General features: G+C 38.5%; 1 protein-coding gene across 1 annotated transcript in view; it reads left to right on the top strand.

Moving 5' to 3' along the window:
* Positions 1–26,929, top strand: part of SNX6 (sorting nexin 6) — a 63,465-nt gene that overhangs the window by 21,842 nt on the left and 14,694 nt on the right. Inside the window, 5 exon segments of the mRNA XM_082616737.1 lie at positions 2,361–2,456; positions 4,759–4,864; positions 18,524–18,599; positions 20,134–20,173; positions 24,685–24,771. Coding sequence (XP_082472863.1) covers positions 2,361–2,456; positions 4,759–4,864; positions 18,524–18,599; positions 20,134–20,173; positions 24,685–24,771 — 405 coding nt within the window.

Genomic DNA, 26,929 nt, shown 5'->3' with positions numbered 1-26,929 from the left:
TTAGAAATCGATGGGAACTCCCTGGTGGTCCAGTGGTTAGGACCCTGCGCCTCCACTGCAGGGGGCACGGGTTTGATCCCTGGTTGGGGAACTAAGATCCCGCAAGCTGTGTGGTACAGCGAAAGGAAGGAAGGAAGGAAGGGAGGGAGGGAGGGAGGAAGGAATCTGTATCACCCCGAGTCCCCTTGGCATTTTACCCTCAGCTGCACTCTTCTTTACGTTCATGCCTCCTTTTGTATTCTCTGTATATCTCAAAAAAGGTATCACTACCTCCCAGTCCCTTACACTGTGAAAATTACTCAGGATTCCTACTGCCTACTCAGGAGTCACCAAGTTCTCTGTTTTATTTTACTATATTAGGAATGTATCTGCATCCTTCCATCACTAGACCTAAAGATTAGTCCTGACCTAAAGATTAGTCCTGACTTTCATAATATTTGCCTGGGTTTTCGAAGCAGTCCCTGACTGGTCATTCGACCTCCAGTCTTCTCTTTCTCAACCCCTCAGTCTGTATTAAGTTCTTTGGGGGCTCCCCTGATGCCCCATGGATACCTTTAACACTCTCCTCCTCACACTGTATGTAATTATATGTTTACTTCTCTCTGTCCTCCTCTGCACCATAAGTTACTTTAAGAATAGGGACCATCTCTTAATCATCTTAACATTCCTAACACCCAGCAACAGTGCATGGTTACAGTATACATGCATTATGGTTTGGTAAAGGAGTGAATTAATCAGTAAAAAAAAAGAAAAAAGAAAAAAAACCTAGAGTGCTTTGGGAGGCCTAAGATAGAGCAGTGAATTCTAACTGGGAATTTGAAAGGGTTACATGAAGAGATACCTTTTAATTTGAATGTTAAAGTCTGAATAGAATTTTTGGTGGGGGAATTCCCTGGTGGTCCAGTGATTAGGACTCTCCGAGCCTCCAATGCCAGGGGCTCAGGTTCGATCCTGGTCAGGGAACTAAGATCCCGCAAGCTGTGCAGCATGGCCAAAAATTTTTTTGAAAAAAGAATTTTTGGTGAAAGAGGTATCATTTCAGATGCAGAGGAACCTAAAAGCTCAGAGCTTCTTTTGAGAACAGTTTGGAACATAAGGCTCTCTAGGGGTAGAGTGGTAGGTGGAAAGGTAAGTTGAACCAGATTTTTCAAAGTATTGAGTACCGTGCTAAGGAGATTGGCCTTCATTCTCTGAACATTATGAAACTTTGTAAACTTACTAAGTTTCCAAAGTGTGATGTTGGAAAGTTATCACAAGCAGCAGAATGGATTGGATGGAGGAGATGAGGGATGTTAACTAGTAGTCCAATGTAGTAGTCTAGGCAAGAGATAATGAGGACTTCTACAGGACAGTGGGAGTGGAAAGGGACAAATTTCAGAAATTTGCTGGTAGAATTTGAGCTGTGAGAGAAAGAAAGAAATTGTAGATTACTTCAAGATTTTTAATGAAAGGTACGGGGCTTTAGGGAACATACGAGAATCTGAGACTGGTTGGATAGGGCGGGGGTGGTGGTGGTGCATGAATAGGGAATCAGGAAGAGGGAAAACTTGGAGATTAGACTATAATGAGTACATTAGATTTTTCTAATGTGGGGTTAGCAGAATCCCTGTGTAAGGATATGGTGTAGGCAATTGGAAATAGGATCTAAGGTTCAGGAAAGAGCTTAGGGGTAGTGAGAGAGATTTATGAGTCACTTATGTAAAGGTGGGCATTGAAGCCATGCAGTAGATAAGGAAATTAGATGGGATGTTCCTTCATGGGGTCCCTGATGCAGCAAGCAGTAAAGTCAAAGAGCTAGCTGCTTCTCACTTTACCTTTAGATATACCATTCTTGCCAGGCAGAGTCATCTTTTGTGTCCTTTGTATCTTGAGTTGCTGACCCCAAAACAGGTGAGGAGATGATATTTGGATGGGTTTGGAGTGAAGAATTTGCAAAATGTATTTTCAGAGCTTTTACAGAATCATATGATGGTATATTGTACTCCAGTAAATTTTGCATGTTCAAAGGAACTCCTTCCTGAGTTAATATTTAGTTGACTTTGTATGATATAGTAGTGTTTGACAAAGTATGATGAGAGAGTTACTTACAACAAAATTATCAAATATACTTATAAAATTTGGGAAAGCTAGGCCTTATTGTAGATCAGCTGAACCTGAATCTTTGGGAGTGAGGCCAGATTCCTCTTTAATGTTCCCGAATTTGAAAATCACTGATATACATGATGAAATTGCCACTTTATTAAGTTTAAAAACTGGGGTCCTTTTGAGATTACCATTTTGATATCAGAGAATAAAGGAGGCATTAACTTCTCTTTTGTAATCTTAAAAAAAATGCTAACTTAAATTACCCTTTCTTTCAGTTGAGTGTGCGAGGAAAAAATAAAAAAGAGAAACTTGAAGATTTCTTTAAAAACATGGTTAAATCAGCAGATGGAGTAATTGTTTCTGGAGTAAAGGTAAGACTTTAATTAACAGAGGTGTTGGTTTGAGAATTTACTTCTTCTAAGAGGGAGATAGGTTGAGATTTCAGATGTGCGGACGATTATATTAGAGTAAAAGAGAAGTTTGGATAGTAGACTTCTTAGGCCTGGGAAACTGGGCCCCTCGCCCTGGGTTCCTCAAGAGCTCCCTTCTCTAAGGGGTGATAGGTCTGCAGGTCCAAGTGGATTTGCCCACCCAGAGCCCATGCCCCTTTCCTCCAAACCAGACCATTCTCCAGGTATCTAGAATCCCATATTTCCTTGCCCAAATCCCAAACCTTCTTCAGGTCCTGCACGGGCTTCTTCCTTGAGTTCATCTGCCAGTGGGTAGACTGGGCTCCTGGTGGCTGTCCTCCACAGGTGGTCAAGGAGTAGAGGGAAGGCACAGGGCGGTCAGTGTTCAGGGTGGAATGAACGTCCAGCCACGTGCACATGAGGTCCCTCTGGGTGCCTTACAGAGTCACAGGGTGGGGCACAGAGGGTCTGCCTCCATTTGTACACTTATCCAATTAGCCTTACAAATGTTAGGGGCAGACCTGGGTTCAGATTTGGAGTTAGAAGAGCTCAGTTGAGGTTTTGGTTTTGTCTCATAGTAGCTACATATCCTTGGAAAAAGTCACTTTCTTTCTCTGAATCTCAGTTTTCCCATTTTCAAAATTTGGTTAGTAATGCCACCTAGCTCACAGGATTGTTAGAAAGATTGAATGAGACAATATGTGTGAATATACTTACAAAGTTAATTATTTACCAAGGTAACACCTAAATTTTTCTTAATGATTTCTGAAAATGGTACAAAAATGGATTTTTCTGAAAACTCTAACCATTAAAATGTAAGAGAAAAATGTTTATATTACATTATTAAGTAAATACTAATAAGAGATAAATAATGCTTTATCATCATTGCCTGTTTTTATAAATACATCTATAGTAAAACTTGGGTGTAAAGTACTATTTGATTTATACTTTAATTTTGTAGAGACAGATCATTTGATATGTTGACAGTGCATGTGCTGTGGCTGCTTTCTAATAAAGACTCAACATGGGAATTCCCTGGCGGTCCAGTGGTTAGGACTTTCCCTGGATCCCAAAACCGCACGTTGTGGCCAGAAAAAAGAGCTTACTTCCATTTTGATACTTCTGCATTAATGTTGAACTTTTTTCTTTTTTTTTTTTTCCTTATTTATTTATTTAGGCTGTGCTGGGTCTTAGTTGCAGCACACAGGATCTTCACTGTGGCATGTGGGATCTTTAGTTGCAGCATGCAGACTTCTTAGTTGAGGCATGTATGTGGGATCTAGATCCCTGACCAGGGATCAAACCCCGGCCCCAAGTCTCACCCGCTGTACCACCAGGGAAGTCCCTGAATTGTTTTCTTAACATTAAGTATAAACCACTATATTGATTATGATTTTGATTATTTTGTTGAAGTAATAGCTGACATTTTTTGAACATTTACAGTGTGGTGTTTGGTAGCCTACATTTCATTAATCTTCACTACAGCTCTGCAAGTTAGTTTATCTCCATTTTTACATTTAAGAAAACTGGTACACATGAATTAGCAGATTTTAAATGACATTTTATCAGTACTAGCTTTTGCTTCTGTGTACAGTTGATGTCGGTCTCAAATTACATCATTTCAGCTGGTGCTTTTTCAATAAACAATTGCTGTTTTAGAAGGGAGGAAAGTACTGTTAATAGTTTTTATTTTTTAAGTATTTCTAGTTTTGTTCCAGAAAAGATTGAAAACAGTGTTTAATATGAAAATTGCTCCCAGATAGCTAGTTTGGCCAGGTTCCCCAAAGCAGTCAGAGAGGGCCCTAATGACTAAGGGATTCAGGAACAGCATTCAGGAACGGCCCATAGAATGCATAACAGACCAAGAGAAACAGATTTTCACTTGTCTGTCAGGCTTTTTTCCCTTTTTTCTCAAAAGCAAATGATCACTCCCACTGGCAGAAGTATATCTGTTGGGGAACAGGATTGTAGAGGCGGAGCACAAGTAGGAACACATTTGAGTGCAACACGTGAGCCTCAACCATAATGGGGAGCTCTAAGCCTTCAGCTGCAAAACTGTAGAAGATTTCTTACTTGATAGATAGAATCACATGTTTTTAAAGGCTGAACTTGTTGATGAAATCAATATAATGTCTGATTACTAGAGGATAGCTATGCTGTTTTACTTATGATCTTTTATGATTATAAGAATAACAAAGTGACTTATGTGTTAGACTAAAGCAAATAAGTGAAAAAAAACTCTTATTTTCTTTTGATCCCATAGGATGTAGATGATTTCTTTGAGCATGAACGAACATTTCTTTTAGAATATCATAACCGAGTTAAGGATGCATCTGCTAAATCTGATAGAATGACAAGATCCCACAAAAGTAAGGTTTTTCTCTGTGGCTAAAGTTTACATTGTTTAATGGAATATTTATAAAGTTATTATGTTATTTACAGTTTGTAAATGTCTTGATATAGGGCAGTGTTTCTCAAACTGTGGTCTATGAAGCTTTGATCCTAAGGCCCTTTTAAGCAAGTCTGTGAGGTCAAAACTACTTTCATAATAAAACTATGATGCTTTTTGTCTTTTTCACCATGTTGACATTTACACCAATGTTGCAAACACTGTGGTGGATAAACTGCTGGTGCTTTAGCACAAATCAAGGCAGTGGCACCAAACTGTACTAATAGTCATTGTATTCTTTCCCACAGGGCATTTGCAATTTAAAATTTTGTTTAGGAATGTCCTTGATGTTATAGCACAGGGGAACTATTATATTCAATATTCTGTAATAACCTATAGGGTAAAAGAATCTGAAAAAGAATGGATACATGTATATGTGTAACTAATCACTTTGCTGTACACTTGCAACTAACACAATATTGTAAATCAACTATACTCCAGTATAAAATAAAAATTAAATTTAAATTTTAAAAAAAAGAATGTCCTTGATGAAGCAGTGAAACTTATTACTTGTGGAAAGTCTCCTCCCTTGAGTATACTTTTTTTAATATTCTGAGTGATGAAATGGGAGGTATGCATAAAGCACTTTGCATATAGTTGTATGATGGTTCTCTCTAGAAAAGCATTTTAGTGAATGAGTTGCAACTGAACTAGCTGCTTTTTTTCATAAAATACCATTTTTACTTGAAAGAACAACCGACAGACAAACTGTGATTATTTTTTTTTTAATTTTTTGCTTTATAACAAATTTAATCAGTTATACATATACATGTTTCCATATCCCCTCCCTTTTGCATCTCCCTCCCACCCTCCCTATCCCACCCCTCCAGGCCGTCACAAAGCACCGAGCTGATCTCCCTGTGCTATGCGGCTGCTTCCCACTAGCTATCTACCTTACGTTTGGTAGTGTATATATGTCCATGCCGCTCTTTCACTTTGTCACAGCTTACCCTTCCCCCTCCCCATATCCTCAAGTCCATTCTCTAGTAGGTCTGTGTCTTTATTCCTGTCTTACCCCTATGTTCTTCATGACATTTTTTTTTCTTAAATTCCATATATATGTGTTAGCATACAGTATTTGTCTTTCTCTTTCTGACTTACTTCACTCTGTATGACAGACTCTAGGTCTATCCACCTCATTACAAATAGCTCAATTTCATTTCTTTTTATGGCTGAGTAAGTAATATTCCATTGTATATATGTGCCACATCTTCTTTATCCATTCATCCGATGATGGACACTTAGGTTGTTTCCATCTCCGGGCTATTGTAAATAGGGCTGCTATGAACATTTTGGTACATGTCTCTTTTTGAATTATGGTTTTCTCAGGGTATATGCCCAGTAGTGGGATTGCTGGGTCATATGGTAGTTCTATTTGTAGTTTTTTAAGGAACCTCCATACCGTTCTCCATAGCGGCTGTACCCATTCACATTCCCACCAGCAGTGCAAGAGTGTTCCCTTTTTTCCACACCCTCTCCAGCATTTATTGTTTCTAGATTTTTTGATGATGGCCATTCTGACTGGTGTGAGATGATATCTCATTGTAGTTTTGATTTGCATTTCTCTAATGAGTAAAGATGTTGAGCATCCTTTCATGTGTTTGTTGGCACTCTGTATATCTTCTGTGGAGAAATGTCTATTTAGGTCTTCTGCCCATTTTTGGATTGGGTTGTTTGTTTTTTTGTTATTGAGCTGCATGAGCTGCTTATAAATTTTGGAGATTAATCCTTTGTCAGTTGCTTCATTTGCAAATATTTTCTCCCATTCTGAGGGTTGTCTTTTCATCTTGTTTATGGTTTCCTTTGCTGTGCAAAAGCTTTTAAGTTTCATTAGGTCCCATGTGTTTATTTTTGTCTTTATTTCCATTTCTCTAGGAGGTGGGTCAAAAAGGATCTTGCTGTGATTTATGTCATAGAGTGTTCTGCCTATGTTTTCCTCTAAGAGTTTGATAGTGTCTGGCCTTACATTTAGGTCTTTAATCCATTTTGAGCTTATTTTTGTGTATGGTGTTAGGGAGTGATCTAATCTCATACTTTTACATGTCCCTATCCAGTTTTCCCAGCACCACTTATTGAAGAGACTGTCCTTTCTCCACTGTACATTCCTGCCTCCTTTATCAAAGATAAGGTGACCATATGTCCGTGGGTTTAACTCTGGGCTTTCTATCCTGTTCCATTGATCTATCTTTCTGTTTTTGTGCCAGTACCATACTGTCTTGATTACTGTAGCTTTGTAGTATAGTCTGAAGTCAGGGAGCCTGATTGCTCCAGCTCCATTTTTCGTTCTCAAGATTGCTTTGGCTATTCGGGGTCTTTTGTGTTTCCATACAAATTGTGAAATTTTTTGTTCTAGTTCTGTGAAAAATGCCAGTGGTAGTTTGATAGGGATTGCATTGAATCTGTAGATTGCTTTGGGTAGTAGAGTCATTTTCACAATGTTGATTCTTCCAATCCAAGAACATGGTACATCTCTCCATCTATTTGTATCATCTTTAATTTCTTTCATCAGTGTCTTATAATTTTCTGCATACAGGTCTTTTGTCTCCTTAGGTAGGTTTATTCCTAGATATTTTATTCTTTTTGTTGCAGTGGTAAATGGGAGTGTTTCCTTGATTTCACTTTCAGATTTTTCATCATTAGTATATAGGAATGCCAGAGATTTCTGTGCATTAATTTTGTATCCTGCAACTTTACCAAATTCATTGATTAACTCTAGTAGTTTTCTGGTAGCATCTTTAGGATTCTCTATGTATAGTATCATGTCATCTGCAAACAGTGACAGCTTTACTTCTTCTTTTCCGATTTGGATTCCTTTTATTTCCTTTTCTTCTCTGATTGCTGTGGCTAAAACTTCCAAAACTAGGTTGAATAAGAGTGGTGAGAGTGGGCAACCTTGTCTTGTTCCTGATCTTAGTGGAAATGGTTTCAGTGTTTCACCATTGAGGACGATGCTGGCTGTGGGTTTGTCATATATGGCCTTTATTATGTTGAGGAAAGTTCCCTCTATGCCTACTTTCTGCAGGGTTTTTATCATAAATGGGTGTTGAATTTTGTCGAAAGCTTTCTCTGCATCTATTGAGATGATCATATGGTTTTTCTCCTTCAATTTGTTAATATGGTGTATCACGTTGATTGATTTGCGTATATTGAAGAATCCTTGCATTCCTGGAATAAACCCCACTTGATCATGGTGTATGATCCTTTTAATGTGCTGTTGGATTCTGTTTGCTAGTATTTTGTTGAGGATTTTTGCATCTATGTTCATCAGTGATATTGGCCTGTAGTTTTCTTTCTTTGTGACATCCTTGTCTGGTTTTGGTATCAAGGTGATGGTGGCCTCGTAGAATGAGTTTGGGAGTGTTCCTCCCTCTGCTATATTTTGGAAGAGTTTGAGAAGGATAGGTGTTAGCTCTTCTCTAAATGCTTGATAGAATTCGCCTGTGAAGCCATCTGGTCCTGGGCTTTTGTTTGTTGGAAGATTTTTTATCACAGTTTTAATTTCAGTGCTTGTGATTGGTCTGTTCATATTTTCTATTTCTTCCTGATTCAGTCTTGGCAGGTTGTGCATTTCTAAGAATTTGTCCATTTCTTCCAGGTTGTCCATTTTATTGGCATAGAGTTGCTTATAGTAATCTCTCGTGATCTTTTGTATTTCTGCAGTGTCAGTTGTTACTTCTCCTTTTTCATTTCTAATTCTATTGATTTGAGTCTTCTCCCTTTTTTTCTTGATGAGTCTGGCTAATGGTTTATCAATTTTGTTTATCTTCTCAAAGAACCAGCTTTTAGTTTGGTTGATCTTTGCTATCGTTTCCTTCATTTCTTTTTCATTTATTTCTGATCTGATTTTTATGATTTCTTTCCTTCTGCTAACTTTGGGATGTTTTTGTTCTTCTTTCTCTAATTGCTTTAGGTGCAAGGTTAGGTTGTTTATTCGAGATGTTTCCTGTTTCTTAAGGTGGGATTGTATTGCTATAAACTTCCCTCTTAGAACTGCTTTTGCTGCATCCCATAGGTTTTGGGTCGTCGTGTCTCCATTGTCATTTGTTTCTAGATGTTTTTTAATTTCCTCTTTGATTTCTTCAGTGATCACTTCGTTATTAAGTAGTGTATTGTTTAGCCTCCATGTGTTTGTATTTTTTACAGATCTTTTCCTGTAATTGATATCTAGTCTCATAGCATTGTGGTTGGAAAAGATACTTGATACAATTTCAATTTTCTTAAATTTACCAAGGCTTGATTTGTGACCCAAGATATGATCTATCCTGGAGAATGTTCCATGAGCACTTGAGAAAAATGTGTATTCTGTTGTTTTTGGATGGAATGTCCTATAAATATCAATTAAGTCCATCTTGTTTAATGTATCATTTAAAGCTTGTGTTTCCTTATTTATTTTCATTTTGAATGATCTGTCCATTGGTGAAAGTGGGGCGTTAAAGTCCCCTACTATGAGTGTGTTACTGTCGATTTCCCCTTTTATGGCTGTTAGTATTTGCCTTATGTATTGAGGTGCTCCTATGTTTGGTGCATAAATATTTACAATTGTTATATCTTCTTCTTGGATCGATCCCTTGATCATAATGTAGTGTCCTTCTTTGTCTCTTCTAGTAGTCTTTATTTTAAAGTCTATTTTGTCTGATATGAGAATTGCTACTCCAGCTTTCTTTTGGTTTCCATTTGCATGGAATATCTTTTTCCATCCCCTTACTTTCAGTCTGTATGTGTCTCTAGGTCTGAAGTGGGTCTCTTGTAGACAGCATATATATGGGTCTTGTTTTTGTATCCATTCAGCCAATCTGTATCTTTTGGTGGGAGCATTTAGTCCATTTACATTTAAGGTAATTATCGATATGTATGTTCCTATTCCCATTTTCTTAATTGTTTTGGATTTGTTATTGTAGGGCTTTTACTTCTGTTGTGTTTCTTGCCTAGAGAAGTTCCTTTAGCATTTGTTGTAAAGCTGGTTTGGTGGTGCTGAACTCTCTCAGCTTTTGCTTGTCTGTAAATGTTTTAATTTCTCCATCAAATCTGAATGAGATCCTTGCTGGGTAGAGTAATCTTGGTTGCAGGTTTTTCTCCTTCATCACTTTAATTATGTCCTGCCACTCCCTTCTGGCTTGTAGAGTTTCTGCTGAGAGATCAGCTGTTATCCTGATGGGGATTCCCTTGTGTGTTATTTGTTGTTTTTGCCTTGCTGCTTTTAATATGATTTCTTTGTGTTTAATTTTTGACAGTTTGATTAATATGTGTCTTGGCGTATTTCTCCTTGGATTTATTCTGTATGGGACTCTCTGTGCCTCCTGGACTTGATTAATTATTTCCTTTCCCATATTAGGGAAGTTTTCAACTATAATCTCTTCAAATATTTTCTCAGTCCCTTTCTTTTTCTCTTCTTCTTCTGGAACCCCTATAATTCGAATGTTGGTGTGTTTAATGTTGTCCCAGAGGTCTCTGAGACTGTCCTCTGTTCTTTTCATTCTTTTTTCTTTATTTTGCTCTGCAGCAGTTATTTCCACTATTTTATCTTCCACCTCACTTATCCGTTCTTCTGCCTCAGTTATTCTGCTATTGATCCCATCTAGAGTATTTTTTATTTCATGTATTGTGTTTTTAATCGATGCTTGATTCATCTTTAGTTCTTCTAGGTCCTTGTTAACTGTTTCTTGCATTTTGTCTATTCTATTTCCAAGATTTTGGATCTGGGAAATAGAATCTTGGATCATCTTTACCATCATTATTCTGAATTCTTTTTCAGGTAGACTGCCTATTACCTCTTCATTTGTTAGATCTGGTGGGTTTTTATCTTGCTCCTTCTCCTGCTGTGTGTTTTTCTGTCTTCTCATTTTGCTTATGTTACTGTGTTTGGGGTCTCCTTTTTGCAGGCTGCAGGTTCGTAGTTCCCGCTGTTTTTGGTGTCTGTCCCCAGTGGCTAAGGTTGGTTTAGTGGGTTGTGTAGGCTTCCTGGTGGAGGGGACTAGTGCCTGTGTTCTGGTGGATGAGGCTGGATCTTGTCTTTCTGGTGGGCAGGTCCACGTCTGGTGGTGTGTTTTGGGGTGTCTGCGGACTTTTTATGATTTTAGGCCACCTCTCTGCTAGTGGGTGGCGTTGTGTTCCTGTCTTGCTAGTTGTTTGGCTTAGGGTGTCCAGCACTGTAGCTTGCTGGTCGTTGAGTGAAGCTGGGTGCTGGTGTTGAGATGGAGATCTCTGGAAGATTTTCGCCGTTTGATATTATGTGGAGCTGGGAGGTCTCTTGTGGACCAGTGTCCTGAAGTTGGCTCTCCCACCTCAGAGGCACAGCACTGACTCCGGGCTCCTCAATTTGGGATGATGTGTTGTCTATTCATGTATTCCACAGATGCAGGGTACATCAAGTTGATTGTGGAGCTTTAATCCGCTGCTTCTGAGGCTGCTGGGAGAGGTTTCCCTTTCTCTTCTTTGTTCTCACAGCTCCTGGGTCTCAGCTTTGGATTTGGCCCCGCCTCTGCGTGTAGGTCGCCGGAGGGCGTCTGTTCTTCGCTCAGACAGGACAGGGTTAAAGGAGCAGCCTCTTCAGGGACTCTGGCTCACTCAGGCCGGGCGGGAGGGAGGGGCACGGAGTGCGGGGCGAGCCTGCAGCGGCAGAGGTCGGCGTGACGTTGCACCAGCCCGAGGCGCGCCGTGCGTTCTCCCAGGGAAGCCGCCCCTGGATCCCGGGACCCCGGCAGTGGCGGGCTGCACAGGCTCCCGGAAGGGCGGTGTGGGCAGTGACCTGCGCTCGCACACAGGCTTCTTGGCGGCGGCAGCAGCAGCCCCAGCGTCCCACGCCTGTCACTGGGCTCTGCGCTTTCAGTCGCGACTCGCGCCCGTCCGTGGAGCCCCTTTAAGCAGCGCTCTTAATCCCCTCTCCTCGCGCACCAGGAAACCAAGAGGGAAGAAAAAGTCTCTTGCCTCTTCGGCAGCTCCAGAGTTTTCCCGGACTCCCTCCCGGCTAGCTGTGGCACATTAGCCCCCTTCAGGCTGAGTTCTCGCCGCCAGCCCCAGTCCTCTCCCTGCGCTCTGACCGAAGCCCGAGCCTCAGCTTCCAGCGCTGCGCGCCCCGGCGGGCGAGCAGACAAGCCTCTCGGGCTGGTGAGTGCCGCTCGGCACCGATCCTCTGTGTGGGGATCTCTCCGCTTTGCCCTACCCAGGTATGTGGGGAGTTTCTTGCCTTTTGGGAGGTCTGGGGTCTTCTGCCAGCGTTCAGTAGGTGTTCTGTAGGAGTTGTTCCACGTGTAGCTGTATTTCTGGTGTATCCGTGGGGAGGAAGGTGATCTCCGCGTCTTACTCTTCCGCCATCTTCCAAACTGTGATTATTGAAACTTGAGTATTTGGTAGACATTTTATTAAAAATTAATTAAATGGGCCTGACACTTCATGGAAAACAGCTGACAGTGTTTGTTGACAATTATAAAGGTTAGGCTTTCCAGCAATAATTAGCATTTTGGAAAACTTGTGTCAGTCACCATGAGCTTGCTTTTCAGTAATTAAAGACTTAATCTGAGGAGATTGATGATAATATTAGTGTGATATTTTTGATATTATATACTGAAGTGTGTCAACATTTGGAAGATCTGTGTGATTCATTGAACTAGTATCTTCTTAATGATCAAAATTATGTATGTAAAAGATCTATTTAAAGTACAAGATAGATTAAAATGGGGTTTTTTAACAGCTTTATTGAGATATAATTGATATCAATAAGCTGCAATGTTCAAAGTGTACAGTTGGATAAGTTTTGACATATGTATGATATCACTACAGTCAACATAATGAACATATCCATCACCACCAAAAATTTCCTTGTGGCCCTTTGTAATCGCTCCCTCCTGCGCCTGTCCCCAGGCCACCGCTGATCTGCTTTCTGTCTCTATAGATTAGCTTGCATTTTCTAGAGTTGTATATGAATGGAATCATACAGTATGTACTGTTTATGGTCTGGCTTTGAAATTCAACAAAATTATTTTGAGATTCATCCATGTTGTATGTATCAATAGTTCATTCTTTTTATTGCTGAGTAGTATTCCATTGTATGGATCTACCACAGTTGTTTATCCATTCAGCTGTTGGTGGACATTTGGGTTGTTGCTGGCTTTTGGCCATTTGAAATAAAGCTGACATAAACCATCTGTATGTAAGTCTTTGTATGGACATATGCTTTTATTTCTCTTGGGTAATACCTAGAAGTAGAATGGCTGGGTCAAGTGTAAGTGTATAATTAATTTTTTTTAAAAAACTGCCAAACTTTTTTTCAAAATGATTGTACCATTTTACATTCCTACCAGCTGTGCACGAGAGTTCCAGTTGCTTCACACCCTTGCCAATAAAGATAATCAGTCTTTTAAATTTTATCCATTCTGCTAGGCCAGTGTGGTTTTAATTTGCATTTCCCAATGATTGATGATATTGAACATCTTTTCTTGTATAAGTCTTCCAACTTTATTCTTCTTTATCAAAGTCATTTTGGCCCCTCTGGTTTCTTTACATTTTCATATGGATTTTAGAATCAGTTTGTCACTTTCTACAAAAATGTCTGCTGGGATTTTGATTGGGATTGTATAGAATCTGTAGATCAATTTGGGGAGGATTGACATCTTAACACTATTGGTTCTTCTGATACATGAACATGGTATATCTCTCCATTTAATTAGGTCTTCTCTCAGCAATGTTTTATAGTTTCCTTTGTACAGATCTTATACATCTTTAGTTAGATCCCTAATTATTTTTTGATGCTATTGTAAATGTCGTGTTTTTTACATTTCAGTCTCCAGTTGTTTTTTGCCAATATATAGAGATACATTGTATTTTCAGTGTTGAGCTAATATCTTGCAACCTTACTAGATCAACTCAATTATTATCTGTATTAACTATTTTGTAGATTCCTTAGGATTTTCTACATAGACGATCATCTGCTAATAAAAACAGTTACACTTCTTCCTTTCCAATTTGAATGCTGTTTATTTCTTTTCCTTGCCCCATTGTACTATAGCTATACCCTCCAGTACAGTGTTGATGGAAGTGGTGAAGGCAAGCAACTTGGCCTTGTTTCTTATGGGGAAAGTATCAATCTTAAGCCGTTAATTATGATGATAGGTGTAGATTTTTCCTAGATGCCTTTTAAGTCAGGAATGAATGTTGGATTTTGTCAAATGCTCTTTTTGCAACAATTGAGATAACCATATGGTTTTTCTTTTTTAATCTATTAATATGGTTAATGATGTTGATTGATTTTCAAATATTAAACCAACCTTATATTCTTGGGATAAATATCACTTATATCATTAGATTTAATGTAATAGAGTACACAAAGTTTATTGATAGGATTTTAGATTCCCCACAGGAACTAACCCTTAAACTTAAACTGCTTGTTGAGTAGAGTATCCACAATTTTCTGAAAATATTAGTAAAATGCCTCCTTTTCCAACGACACATCTGTTTGAGGCTAGATTTTCTCCCGATACTTGAACAAAAACAATGTATCACAGTAGAGTGAATGCAGAGCAGATAAGAGAATGGAGCTATTCTATTATTATTATTCTATTAATCCAGACGCAAAAGAGATTTGCAAAAATCTAACAGTGTCACTGTGCTCACTAATTTTAAAATATATAAATAGTTATTTTTCATTTAAAATGTTATGTTAACTTATAATGGTTTATGGGACTTCCCTGGCAGTCCAGTAGTTAGGACTCCATGCTTCCAGTGCAGGGTGCACGGGTTCTATCCCTGGTCGGCAAACTAAGATCCCACATGCCCCATGGCCAAAAAAAAAAAAAAGGATTAATGGTTTTAATACTGTTATTTTAAAATAGTAAATATTTAAATTTTTTGTTTTACTTAAAAAAAAATACAGTACACATTGATAGATGTAACCTGCATAAACAAAACCTCTTTAGGGTCCTCAGTAATTTCTAAGAGTGTAAAGGAGTCCTAAAACCAAAAAGTTTCAGAGCCCCTGATATACAGACAGGTCAGTAGGTACCTAGAAGTACGAACCTCCGTTTTGGGGTATTGTTACATACCCTAATAGAAAGGAGGAAATAAAGAAGTCTCAGGCCTGGTAACTTCTATTCTTGTGTCATTCTTTTGAGAGAGTTAAGAGTTCTTTTTGTATTTTATTTTCCTATATCTTTGTGATTTGCAGATTCATTCTAATGAAGTAGTAGTTCTTAGTTGCCTGTTCAGTAGTTAAAAACTATGTAGTCAAAGTGTGGGAAACTTGAATTCCTTCCTAAATTCATTACTGATTTGCTTTAGAGCCTTGGGCAATTCACATAATTAGTCTTGTGTTGGTTTCCTTGTTTATAAAATGACATTAAGGATAAAATATCTCATACTTTCACTCCTCTGTTAAGAAAAACTTTGTCCCAACCCATCCTCTCCTGGCCCCTCCATCAGGACCCACACTACTCCCTACTCCCCCCACACACCAAGAGTCACACAGTGCACCCTGAGGGCTCCAGCAGCACCCTTTGTGCCTTCCTAGGGAACCCCACACTCCACCCACCCCCACTAGGGTGGAAAACCTAGGAAACCCCACACTCCACCCACACACCCTTCCCCCAAAAAAGAAAAACTTTGTGAATACGAAATGGTACATACTAGTGTTGATTGTAATAATTAGGAATACCTTTAAGTTTAGATTTGATGATTTAAAAATGGAAGCCTATTATATATACTTTATAAATTTCTTAAAAAGTTATTTAATTCATAAACATTGACATATCTATTATGTGCCAACCATCATGTTAGACATTGATGATTTCAAGATGAAGAAAATAAGTCTTTGCCATTAAGGAATTAATAATTTTGCAGGTGAGATAAACAATAAAAGCAAAAAATTATAATATATTGTAATTAATCCTATCATAGAGGTGTATATTAGTGCCATGGAAGTATAAAGAACTATAGGAATCATCTGTTAAGAAAACAGTATTGGGCCTCCCTGGTGGCGCAGTGGTTGAGAGTCCGCCTGCCGATGCAGGGGATACGGGTTCGTGTCCCGGTCTGGGAGGATCCCATATGCCGCGGAGCGGCTGGGCCCGTGAGCCATGGCCGCTGGGCCTGCGCGTCCGGAGCCTGTGCTCCGCAACGGGAGAGGCCACAACAGTGAGAGGCCCGCATACCGCAAAAAGAAAAAAAAAAAAAAAAAAAAAAAAAAAAAAAAAAAAAGAAAACAGTATTAGTGATTCTTACTGATTCTGTTTATTTGACCAAGTGGAATGGTGTTTTAGGGGAGATGATAGTGATCCTGTTTTACAAAAATACGACTGTTGGGCTTCCCTGGTGGCGCAGTGGTTGAGAGTCCGCCTGCCGATGCAGGGGACATGGGTTTGTGCCCCGGTCTGGGAAGATCCCACATGCCGCGGAGTGGCTGGGCCCGTGAGCCATGGCCACTGAGCCTGTGCGTCCAGAGCCTGTGCTCCACAACGAGAGAGGCCACAACAGTGAGAGGCCCACGTACTGCAAAACAAAAAAAACAAAAAAACGACTGTTACATATAATTAATTACCTTATATATATAGTGAACCCTTGAACAACACAGGTTTGAGCTATGTGGGTCCACTTATATGCGGATTTTTCTTCAGTAAATATGTAGTATTGCAAAAGTACTACACAGTCCGAGGTTGGTTGAATCTGCAGGTGCAGAACCGTGGATACAGGGGCAACTGTAAAGTTAAACAGGGATTTTTCACTGAGGGGAGGGTTGGCACCTGTAACCCCTGCATTGTTCAAGGGTCAACTGTAATAAAATTTTACAAAATTATAAAGTAAAAACTATTTTTCATAATTAATGAACTTAGCCTGGATTATGAAAAATTAAGCTTTTCAACTTAATAATTTTATAAGTCACTGTGATTTATAAAATCAGGACAGTTTGTATATTTTTCGTGATCACATAATGCTGTAATGACTAAAGAGGGTAGTGTTCTCAAAGACTAATGTTAGTTAGAATATAGGAATTTCTTGCTCCAAAAAATAATTTCAGGGTCAGCTTAAGCATAAACTATTAATGTATTCAATATTAAACACAAAAACCATTTTTGATTCCTACCTCTCAATAAACCAACCTTTAAGTGATTTTTGAGTATTATTTATTTTTTTTTAACTTAACCTGTTAGGGTGTAGTGAAGAGTCTTATATATAAGTTACTGTTCATAGTCTGAAGTTTGTACTTGAAGTTTCTTTATAAAAGATAATCAGGATAGAAGATTTGAGTAACAATAAGTAAGTAGTCACCAAATTTCAGCCATATCAGTTGAATGTAATTTTGTGCAAAATAAGAAAGTATAATGTAAGCATTACTGTTTTGTTAGGGGATAAACACATAAAAGCCTGGTAAAAATACTACTAGTATAAGTGGGAATACAAAGTAGGCATGTCTAGGATTTCATTAATAATAGCAAACATTTGTATAGTACTGTATACACTGTGTGCCAAGTTTATAGTAATGTTTACTAACTCATCTAGTTCTCCAAATAATTATGTGAATTGGGTACCATTATTATCCCTATTTCCAGATGAGGAAACTGAGGCACAGGCAGGTTAAGTGATATGCCCAAGGTCATACAGCTGGTAAATTGGGAAGCTGGGATTGGACAGTTTGGTTCCAGGTCCATGCTCTTAACCATTGCACTATGCTATTCCTTTTCTGAAATTATAATCTTTTCTCAACAAGGACATTGTCCTGTGGGGCAAGCCCTAGGAGGAATACTGTGCTGACGTTGAGTACTTTGCTTCCTAGCACCCAAGGGTAGTGGTACTACCATTCATCTAGCTTCCCAAGCTCCTGCCTCAGGTCTACTGTTTGTAAATCCTACCTGTTACATTTCCTAAATATCTTCCAGCTTTGTTAGTTCCTCTCTGCTCTTAATGTTTCCACTACCTTGATCCTGACCCTCAGCATCTGACACAGCAGTTTCCTGTTTGGTCACTGTGCCTTCTGTGTCTCTCCACTATTAGTCTTTATTCAAGGCAGCAGAATTTTTTAATCTAAAATCCTTATCAGGTTGATTTCACCACTACTAGGATTTTAAAATGTTTAATAACACCCATTCCCACAAGATCAGGTCCAAACTTCATCATGGCTTACAAAACCTTTCTTTCCCCCAAGATGCTTGGAAGAAAAATAAATTGATTTTTCCATCTTCAGCCCTCTCCACTCCCCTCTGTACCCTGCAGTGCCATAGTCCCAGAAGGCTCTCTGAATATACTTTGCTCTTTTATGTCTCCCTGGCCTTTTTCCATGCTCTTCCCTCTATCCAGAATGCACTCTCCTCCTCTTTGCCTAGTAAAGATTTGCTCATCCTGCGAGCTTCAACTCCTATAGTGTCTGTAAATCCTTCCCTGACCTCCTCAGGTGAAATCATCTGTTTCCCCTGCTCCCGATGTAGTTTATACCTACTTCTAATATAAAATTCATCATTTTGTATTATAGTTTTTATCATTTCTTTCACTAGACTTTGGGCATCTCATATTACATACACTTTTTTTGACAGGTAGGTATTCAGTAACTATTTTTGAATTAATTAATAAATATATTAAATTCTTAAAACTTTTTCCATAGGTGCTGCAGACGATTACAATAGAATTGGTTCTTCATTATATGCTTTAGGAACTCAGGATTCTACGGATATATGCAAGTAAGCATTCTGATTTAAAACATTAAATATAAGTAAAACAAAATTTTGTTGGCAGCTCAGGCACACGCAATACTTCTGACCCAGCAGGCATTTTGGAATATTTTTGTCAAAACACATTGATAATATGGAGCTTCTTTATAAACTTGGGTCAGTGTCATTTTTCTCTTCCCTTTCCCTCCTTCTTTTTTTAAATCTGAGAAATAAAAATCAACCTTAGTATTTATAATTTTAACATTTACAGTGTTTCATTTGATGAAAATTTGCCGATTTGTATGTGTGAGAGAGACAGAATTTATGTTTAAATGTTCTTAGATTTTTATAATGTTTATTATAAACAAGAAATGCTGTTTTGGAATTAGAATATATATATACACACATATATACACACACACATATATATATACACATATACATATATATACACACACATACACAAATACATAAATATATATTTCGTTGGAGGCCAGATTTCAAGGTAGCCATAAATAATCTTAGTTGCTCCTATAATGTTTAAACCCAACACTCTATTGAAAAATAATTCAAACACATTTTAAAAATTTTAATTGGAAAACTATTTTCATAGTCCATGCCTTTCTCTAAACCACATCCTTGAACTTTTCTGTAGTATATCCTATCCCAGTAGACATGTCAGATCCAGTTTTTCAGCAAATCCAGTTTTTCAGCAAAACACTAATTAACATGCTACCTTCCCAAAGAGTTAGTTCTTAAGTATTTGATAAGAAGGAAAAATGTTAGCCTTGCTATGTGTTATCTTTCATAAACCTTTCAAAGCAAGTTCTTTTTAGTAATGTGAAGTTCATAAAATTCATTTTAGCTTTCAATAGTATTTGCCCTAATCCAAATATAATGTCATCGATAATTACATATTTTACAGGATACCATTTAATAGTTTGGCATGGGGATATTTTTTTAGTTGGTGTCAGCGTTTGAGAGATGGGCTTTTTAATTAATAGTGAAAGTGGGGGCTTCACTGGTGGCCTAGTGGTGAGGACCCTGGGCTCTCACTGCAGTGGCCAGGCTCAATCCCTGGTTGCAGAAGATCCTGCAAGCCACCCGGTGTGGCCAAAAAACAAAGTGAAAGTGAGCTCTGAAGTAGAGACTGGCTGTTCATTTGTGTTGTTTTCCAAAACAAAGCAGCTCCATTTGAAAGTATTTAAGACATAACTCTTTGGATGTCATTGCCCTGTACTTCTGTAATAATTTAAAGGTATGGCTTTATTTAATATTATGTGGCATATTACCAAAGGATATCGAGACAGATTTTTTAAGTTTTTAACATATGGCTTAGACCGCCACCTTGAAAGGGGAAGATTTTCTGTAATCGTATGTCAAAAGGAATCTGTTACATGGGTGGCCATACAGAGGTTTTTGTTGAACTAAATGAAGTCTTCAGTGAACAAGACAAATATTATTGTAATGAGGTAAGAATGTTCATTGTTAATCTGGTTTGGGGTATATTCTCTGAACATTTGAAATAGAAAATTATTTATGATGAAATATTTTTCCCTTCCAGGTTTTTTCTTAAAGTTTCAGAACTTTTTGATAAAACAAGAGTAAGTACTAATAATTAACCTTTGGGAGTCTAAATGTCTGCAAACAGTAGTGTTTAACTTGTTGGGCTGTGTTTAATTTTATTGAGGAAGATGAGTTATACTTCAGAAGGTTGAAGAGGCAGATTTAAATTTGGAAATAATGAGAGTTTTTCAGGAAATTTAGTTTTTGTTATGGTCTTTTGGTATATGTGTAAAAGTTCATATTCTTGATCAGAAAACGTGTTCATTAGGAGGCTGGGTTTATTTTTATGAAAGATCATTTTTTTCCTGGGGCTTTGTAAGCTAGAAGAAAATCTTAGATTCACTATAACTTTACCAAGATTATTGCTTTTGATCCCCCATGACACACTGCTTTAAAAAAGAGTTGTATCAATATAAGACAAAAATATAACTGCAGAAAGTTTTCATTCATAGTAGTAATAATTCAATACTGATATAGTCTTGGTTTTCAGGGGTCATGTTAATTTATGATCATTCTGTATATCAGTTGATAGTGAAAATGTTTACTAGATTTGTAATGGTACTTAGCTGAGAGTCGTGGTGGCTAGTCCATTGTAGAAATCAGATTTCATCATGACCTTGGCAGTTGAGTAGCGGAGACAAGTTGAAGAAAAGGAGATACTGTATCACAAAGGAAAAAGTTCTTAAATATGTAAGTAAATATGTAAGTAAATGTAAATATGTAAGTAAATGTTATACTTGGGTCCATATAGCTCATTATTCTGCTTTGATATTTGTACCAGTGAGCATTTTCTGGGAAGATATAGTTATTTTTGTGTGCGTGTGCATTTATATCAAAAGAATAGGAATCTATCACAAAACAGCCTTATGTGTCAATTCTTTTGGAAGCAGATGTCAAGGTGGGATTAAATGTACAAGAGATTTATTGTGAAAAACAAAGAGGAACGAGCAGGAGTAGAAAGGAGGGGAGCGTTCCAATAACAGTGCAGGTCTACACCTGCAAAAGGAGAGGGAGAGGAAGGAGGACTGTGTAGGAGGAGTTTCAGACTATAGCGCAGTTCTAAGAAAGCTTTGTCCACGTCAGAGGGGAGTGCCTGAGCCAGAGCTGCCCATTCAAGGAGTTCTACATCAGGCAAGAATGGGCCGGGTGGGGAGGATGGAACATAACTTTCGTATGAACATGGTTCCAGATCCAGAGATACTGCAGTTGGGGCTGTCAGTCAACTGTGCTCCTTGCAGCAGGCATTTCTCTTGGAGATCTGGGTGGCACATTTCCATAGCCCCAAAATTCTAATTTCCTTTAGCATTTGCATGTTGTTCTGGTTATTATTGCTGTGTAACAAACCATCCTAAAATCAGTAGCTTTAAACAGCAACCATTTTAGTATGCCAGTGAACTCTTTGGTTCAGAAATTCAGAAAGGGCACAGCAGGGATGGCTTGCCTCTGCTCCATGATGTCTGGGGCCTCAGCAGGGAAGATATGAAGGCCAGGGCCTAGAATCATCTGAAGGCTCTTTTGGGGTTGATACTGGCCATCAGCAGGAACTTCTGATAGGGCTGTTGGCTGTAACACCTACATGTGGCTTTCCCATGGAGCTGCTTAGGCTTCTTCACAGCATGGTAAAGAGGTTCCAAAAGTGAGTATCCCAAATTATGGGAAGTAGAAGCTGCTAGTTTCGTAAGGCCTGGGCTTGGAAACTGGCGCAGCATCATTCCTGTATTGGGCAAGCAGTCTGAGAGCCCAGATTCAAGGGGAGAAGACACATACCCTACTTCTTAATGGAAGGAGAGAAGCCCTATTTAAAAGCACTGAACATCATCTAGCATGTCAATAAGTTCTGTAAGTTTGTTTCTCCATAAAGAAACTTCAAGATTTTTTCCAAACTTTTTATTAAAGTGTATTATACATGTAGAAAAAACCATGTAACAGAAGTGTACAGCTCAGTGAAATGTCACAGTTTAACACACTCATGTAATGAACACCCAGATCAAGAAATGGAACATTACCAGCAACTCAGATGCCCTGTTCCCCTTCAGCTGCCTTCTGAGTCACCACCTCGGCTGCAAGGCTAACTACTGTCCTAGCTTCTAACAGCAAAAATTAATTTTATTTTCATATTTTATGTAAATGCATTATGCAGTATATATCCTTATGTCTGGTTTCTTTTACTCAATATTACATACATAAGATTCATTGGTGTTGCATGTCGGTATAGCTCCTTCATTCTTTTTTTTTTTTTTTTTTTTTTTTTTGCGGTATGCGGGCCTCTCACTGTTGTGGCCTCCCCCGTTGCGGAGCACAGGCTCCGGATGCGCAGGCCCAGCGGCCATGGCTCACGGGCCCAGCCGCTCCGCGGCATATGGGATCCTCCCAGACCGGGGCACGAACCCGTATCCCCTGCATCGGCAGGCGGACTCTCAACCACTGCGCCACCAGGGAGGCCCGCGCTCCTTCATTCTTAATGCTGTATAGTTTTCCATAGCAAAAACATACCTAATTTTATTATCTTTTCTACTGGTAGGCATTTGGATAGTTGCTAGTTTGGGGCTCTTTACAAAAAGTACTGCTAAGACCATTCTTATTTATCTTCAGCTGAACATAAGTATGCATTTCTGTTGAATGTATGTAACTAGGAGAGGAAATGATGGTTCATAGGATATCCATGTGAAAAGCTTTTGTAGGTACTGCCAAACTGTTTCCCAAAGTGATTGTAACAATTTACATTCCCACCAGAATGAATGTGAGCATCTCACTGCTGCACAAGGTTGTAATATTTGGTATTTTAGCTGTTCTGGTGGATGGGTAGGGTTTTTTTATTTTAACAATTTCAGAGTCGCAGAAAAGTTGCAAGAATAGTACAAAGAATTCCTGTACATGTGTCACCCAGGTTTTCTTAAAGTCAACATTTTCTATGTTACTTAAAGTTCTTTTATTCCCAGAAGTCCATGTTTATTGTTTTTTGCCCTTTGTGCACATTTCTCTCTCTCTTTTTTAAAGATAAGAATCAATTTTAATGTACCAGGACTTCCCTGGTGGTCCAATGGGTAAGACTCCACACTCCCAATTCAAGGGGCTGGGGTTCAATCCCTGGTCTGGGAACTAGATCCCACATGCCGTAACTAAGAGTTTGCATGCCTCAAGTAAAAATCCTGCACTTGGCAAGAATGATCCTGCATAATGCAACTAAGACCTGGCACAGCCAAATAAATAAATATTAAAAAAAAATTTTAATGTACCAATACGATTATCAGTGATTCTCCATACTGTCATCAATATCTAGTATAGAAATGTTCCCAGTTGTCTCATAAATGGCTTTTTACGGTGGACTTTGTTTGAATCGGGATCCAAACAAGGTTCCCATATTGTATTTGATTGACATAATACATTCTTCTTTATTCCCTGTCTCTCCAGACTGAATGAAGAGTTCTCATCTTTTTGTTTTTTTCTTTATTTTTTAAAAATCATCCTTGTTTGGGCTTCCCTGGTGGCGCAGTGGTTGAGAGTCTGCCTGCCGATGCAGGGGACACGGGTTCGTGCCCCGGTCTGGGAAGATCCCACATGCTGCAGAGCGGCTAGGCCCGTGAGCCATGGCCACTGAGCCTGCGTGTCCGGAGCCTGTGCTCCGCAACGAGAGAGGCCACAACAGTGAGAGACCCGCGTACCGCAAAAAAAAAAAAAAAAAATCATCCTTGTTTTTATTTATTTACTTTATTTATTTTTGGCTGCATTGGGTCTTGGTTGCGGCACACAGGATCTTTTGTTGCGGTATGTGGGCTCTTTGTAGTGGCAGGCTGGCTTCTCTCTAGTTGTAGCGCATGGGTTTCTTGCTCGTTGTGGTGCTGCAGGCTCCAGGGCACGTGGGCTCTTCGTCGCGGTGCACAGGCTTCTCTCTAGCTGTGGCATGTGGGCTTCTTTCTAGTTGTGATGCACAGACTTCTCTCTAGTTGTGGCGCACAGGCTCCAGAGCGTGTGGGCTCTGTAGTTGTGGCACGCAGGCTTAGTTGCCCCGCGGCATGTGGGATCTTAGTTCCCCGCCCAGTGATTGAACCCTTGTCCCCTGCATTGGAAGGCAGATTCTTAACCACTGGACCACCAGGGAAGTCCCAAGTTCTCATCTTTTTAGTCAGACTTAATGTTTTAGCATTGTTTTCTGGTTGTCCACAGCAGAAGGATTGGTTTGAATTACCTAGTCTACTGCTATTGCCAGCCTCTATTACTTTATAATCATGTGTACATATCAATTGCCATTGAAATGAATAGAGAGAAAAATACAGGTGAACCTGAAATACGATATTGAAACTCATTACAGCTAACAACTCGAGTCAAATATAGAATCCTTCCATAAATCCACTAATCTGTTCATTTTTTTGTCAGTTACAAAAAAAAAAAAACGAACAGACTAACAGAAAAGAGAAGGAAAGGAAACTTAGTTTAAATAGGAATTGATACTGTAGTTATTTATAACTAATTTTTTTTACAATAATTAAGAAAGAAAACACAATATAGAATGTAAGTACTGATTAAATACCCAATTTTTTCCCTTTTTCAGAAAATAGAAGCACGAGTGTCAGCTGATGAGGACCTCAAACTTTCTGACCTTTTAAAATATTACTTAAGAGAATCTCAAGCTGCTAAGGTAACTATTCTTTTTTTTTTTTAAATGGACTGCTTTACAAAAAGCCTTCATCTCCTTAGAGGTTGTTAGACTTAAGATTGTTAAAGATGACTTATCTCTTGATTTTAAATTATATTTTTAAGTATGATTTTTTTTTCTCCTTTTATAAATTGTAGGTCAGGGAACCCCACATAAAAGTTTCCTCTATAAACTCCTGATAGAATTTGTCTAGAAATTTTTTATAATTGAATTTGGTATATTTAGTCAGGTGAAATACCTGCAAAGACAAAAGTAAAACCCCCAAATAACAGTTGTGCAGCTAAAGGATTCCTAATTTTGTCTAAGTCCTCTATTGAGGGTGAGAGAGCCATAAAACAGGAGTATGTTTTATTTTAAGGCATCTCAAGTTTCCTTTTGGAAATCTGTGCAAAACTAAAACTCTTACTAATCAAAAAAAAGTTTTAACAAAAACATCTAAAAAGCACTGAAAACTTAGTGGCTCAGATACTCCAAATTCCGTGTTAATTTATGAATTGAGATGTTGTACAGGAAATTCCCATCTAATCATTGGTGCTTTGAACACCCTTTTTTTATTCCTTATCAAATTATAAATAACCTTCTTAACTTTGAGGACTTAAGTACTTGCAGATAACACTGTCCATATCAAATTTATTTTAAATCAGATTGTATCTTGTGAACTATTTACAATGGATGGGCAGGGATAAAATAAGTTGTTCACTTTTGAAGACTTTAGTATTTTGTTATAATATATAATTGTTAATAGATAACTTTTTGGAACATGGCTTTAAAGGAAAATCCAAATGTTTTAGTAACCATAGGAAAAAATTGAAATTTAATTGTGAGAAAACTACAATGAGGTATTATTACACACCTTAATTAGAATGGCTAAAATGAAACATTCTGACAAAAATTACAGCAACTGAAGTTTTCACACACTGTTAGTGGGACTATGGTACAATACTTTGGAAAAGTTCTGCAGTTACTTAAAAAATTAAACATACATCTACCCCATAATCCAGTCATTTCAGTCCTGGTATTTGAAAACATATGTCCCCACAGGTGTTTGCAGCAGCTTTATTTGTAATAGCCGAAAACTGGCAAAAACCCAAGTGTCCACCAACAAGCAGGTGAATGGATAAACAGATTGTGGTATATTCGTAAAATGGAATGGTACTCAGCAAATAAAAAGGAATAAGCTATGCATATACGCAACAAAATGGATCACTCTCAAAATAATTTTGCTGAGTGAAAGAAGCCCAGGAATAAAGACCATAGCTTACATTAGCGTTCACTCTTGGTGTTGTACATTCTGTGGGTTTGGACAAATGTCTAATGACATAAGCATCATACAGAATATTTTTTTTTACATTTTTATTGGAATGTAATTGCTTTACAATGGTGTGTTAGTTTCTGTTGTATAACAAACTGAATCAGCTATATGTATACATATATCCCCATATCCCCTGCCTCTTGAGCCTCCCTCCCACCCCCTAGGTGGTCACAAAGCACCGAGCTGATCTCCCTGTGCTATGCAGCTGCCTGTCACTGGTTATCTATTTTATATTTGGTAGTGTATATATGTAAGTGTTACTCTCTCAGGTCATCCCATCTCCTGTGTCCTAAAGTCCTTTCTCTATGTCTGCATCTTTATTCCTGTCCTAGGTTCATCAGAACCATTTTTGTTTTTAAATTCAATATATATGTGTTAGCATACGGTATTTGTTTTTCTCTTTCTGACTTACTTCACTCTGTGTGACAGATTCTAGGTCCATCCACCTCACTACAAGTAACTCCATTTCGTTTCTTTTTATGGCTGAGTATTATATTACATTGCCTATATGTGCCACATCTTTATACCTTCATCTGTCAGTGGATGCTTAGGTTGCTTCCATGTCCTGGCTGTTGTAAATAGAGCTGCAGTGAACACTGTGGTACATGACTCTTTTTGAATTACACTTTTCTCAGGGTATATGCCCAGTAGTGGGATTGCTGGGTCATATGGTAGTTCTATTTTTAGTTTTTTAAGGAACCTCCATACTACTCTCCATAGTGGCTGTATCAGTTACATTCCCACCAACAGTGCAAGAGGGTTCCCTTTTCTCCACACCCTCTCCAGCATTTATTGTTTGTAGATTTTTTGATGATGGCCATTCTGACC

Source organism: Mesoplodon mirus (genome assembly GCF_964341445.2).
Source record: "Mesoplodon mirus genome assembly, chromosome: 4".
NCBI lineage: Eukaryota > Metazoa > Chordata > Mammalia > Artiodactyla > Ziphiidae > Mesoplodon > Mesoplodon mirus.
Note: the sequence above shows the minus strand (reverse complement) of the source record. Positions and strands in the feature narration are given on the sequence as shown.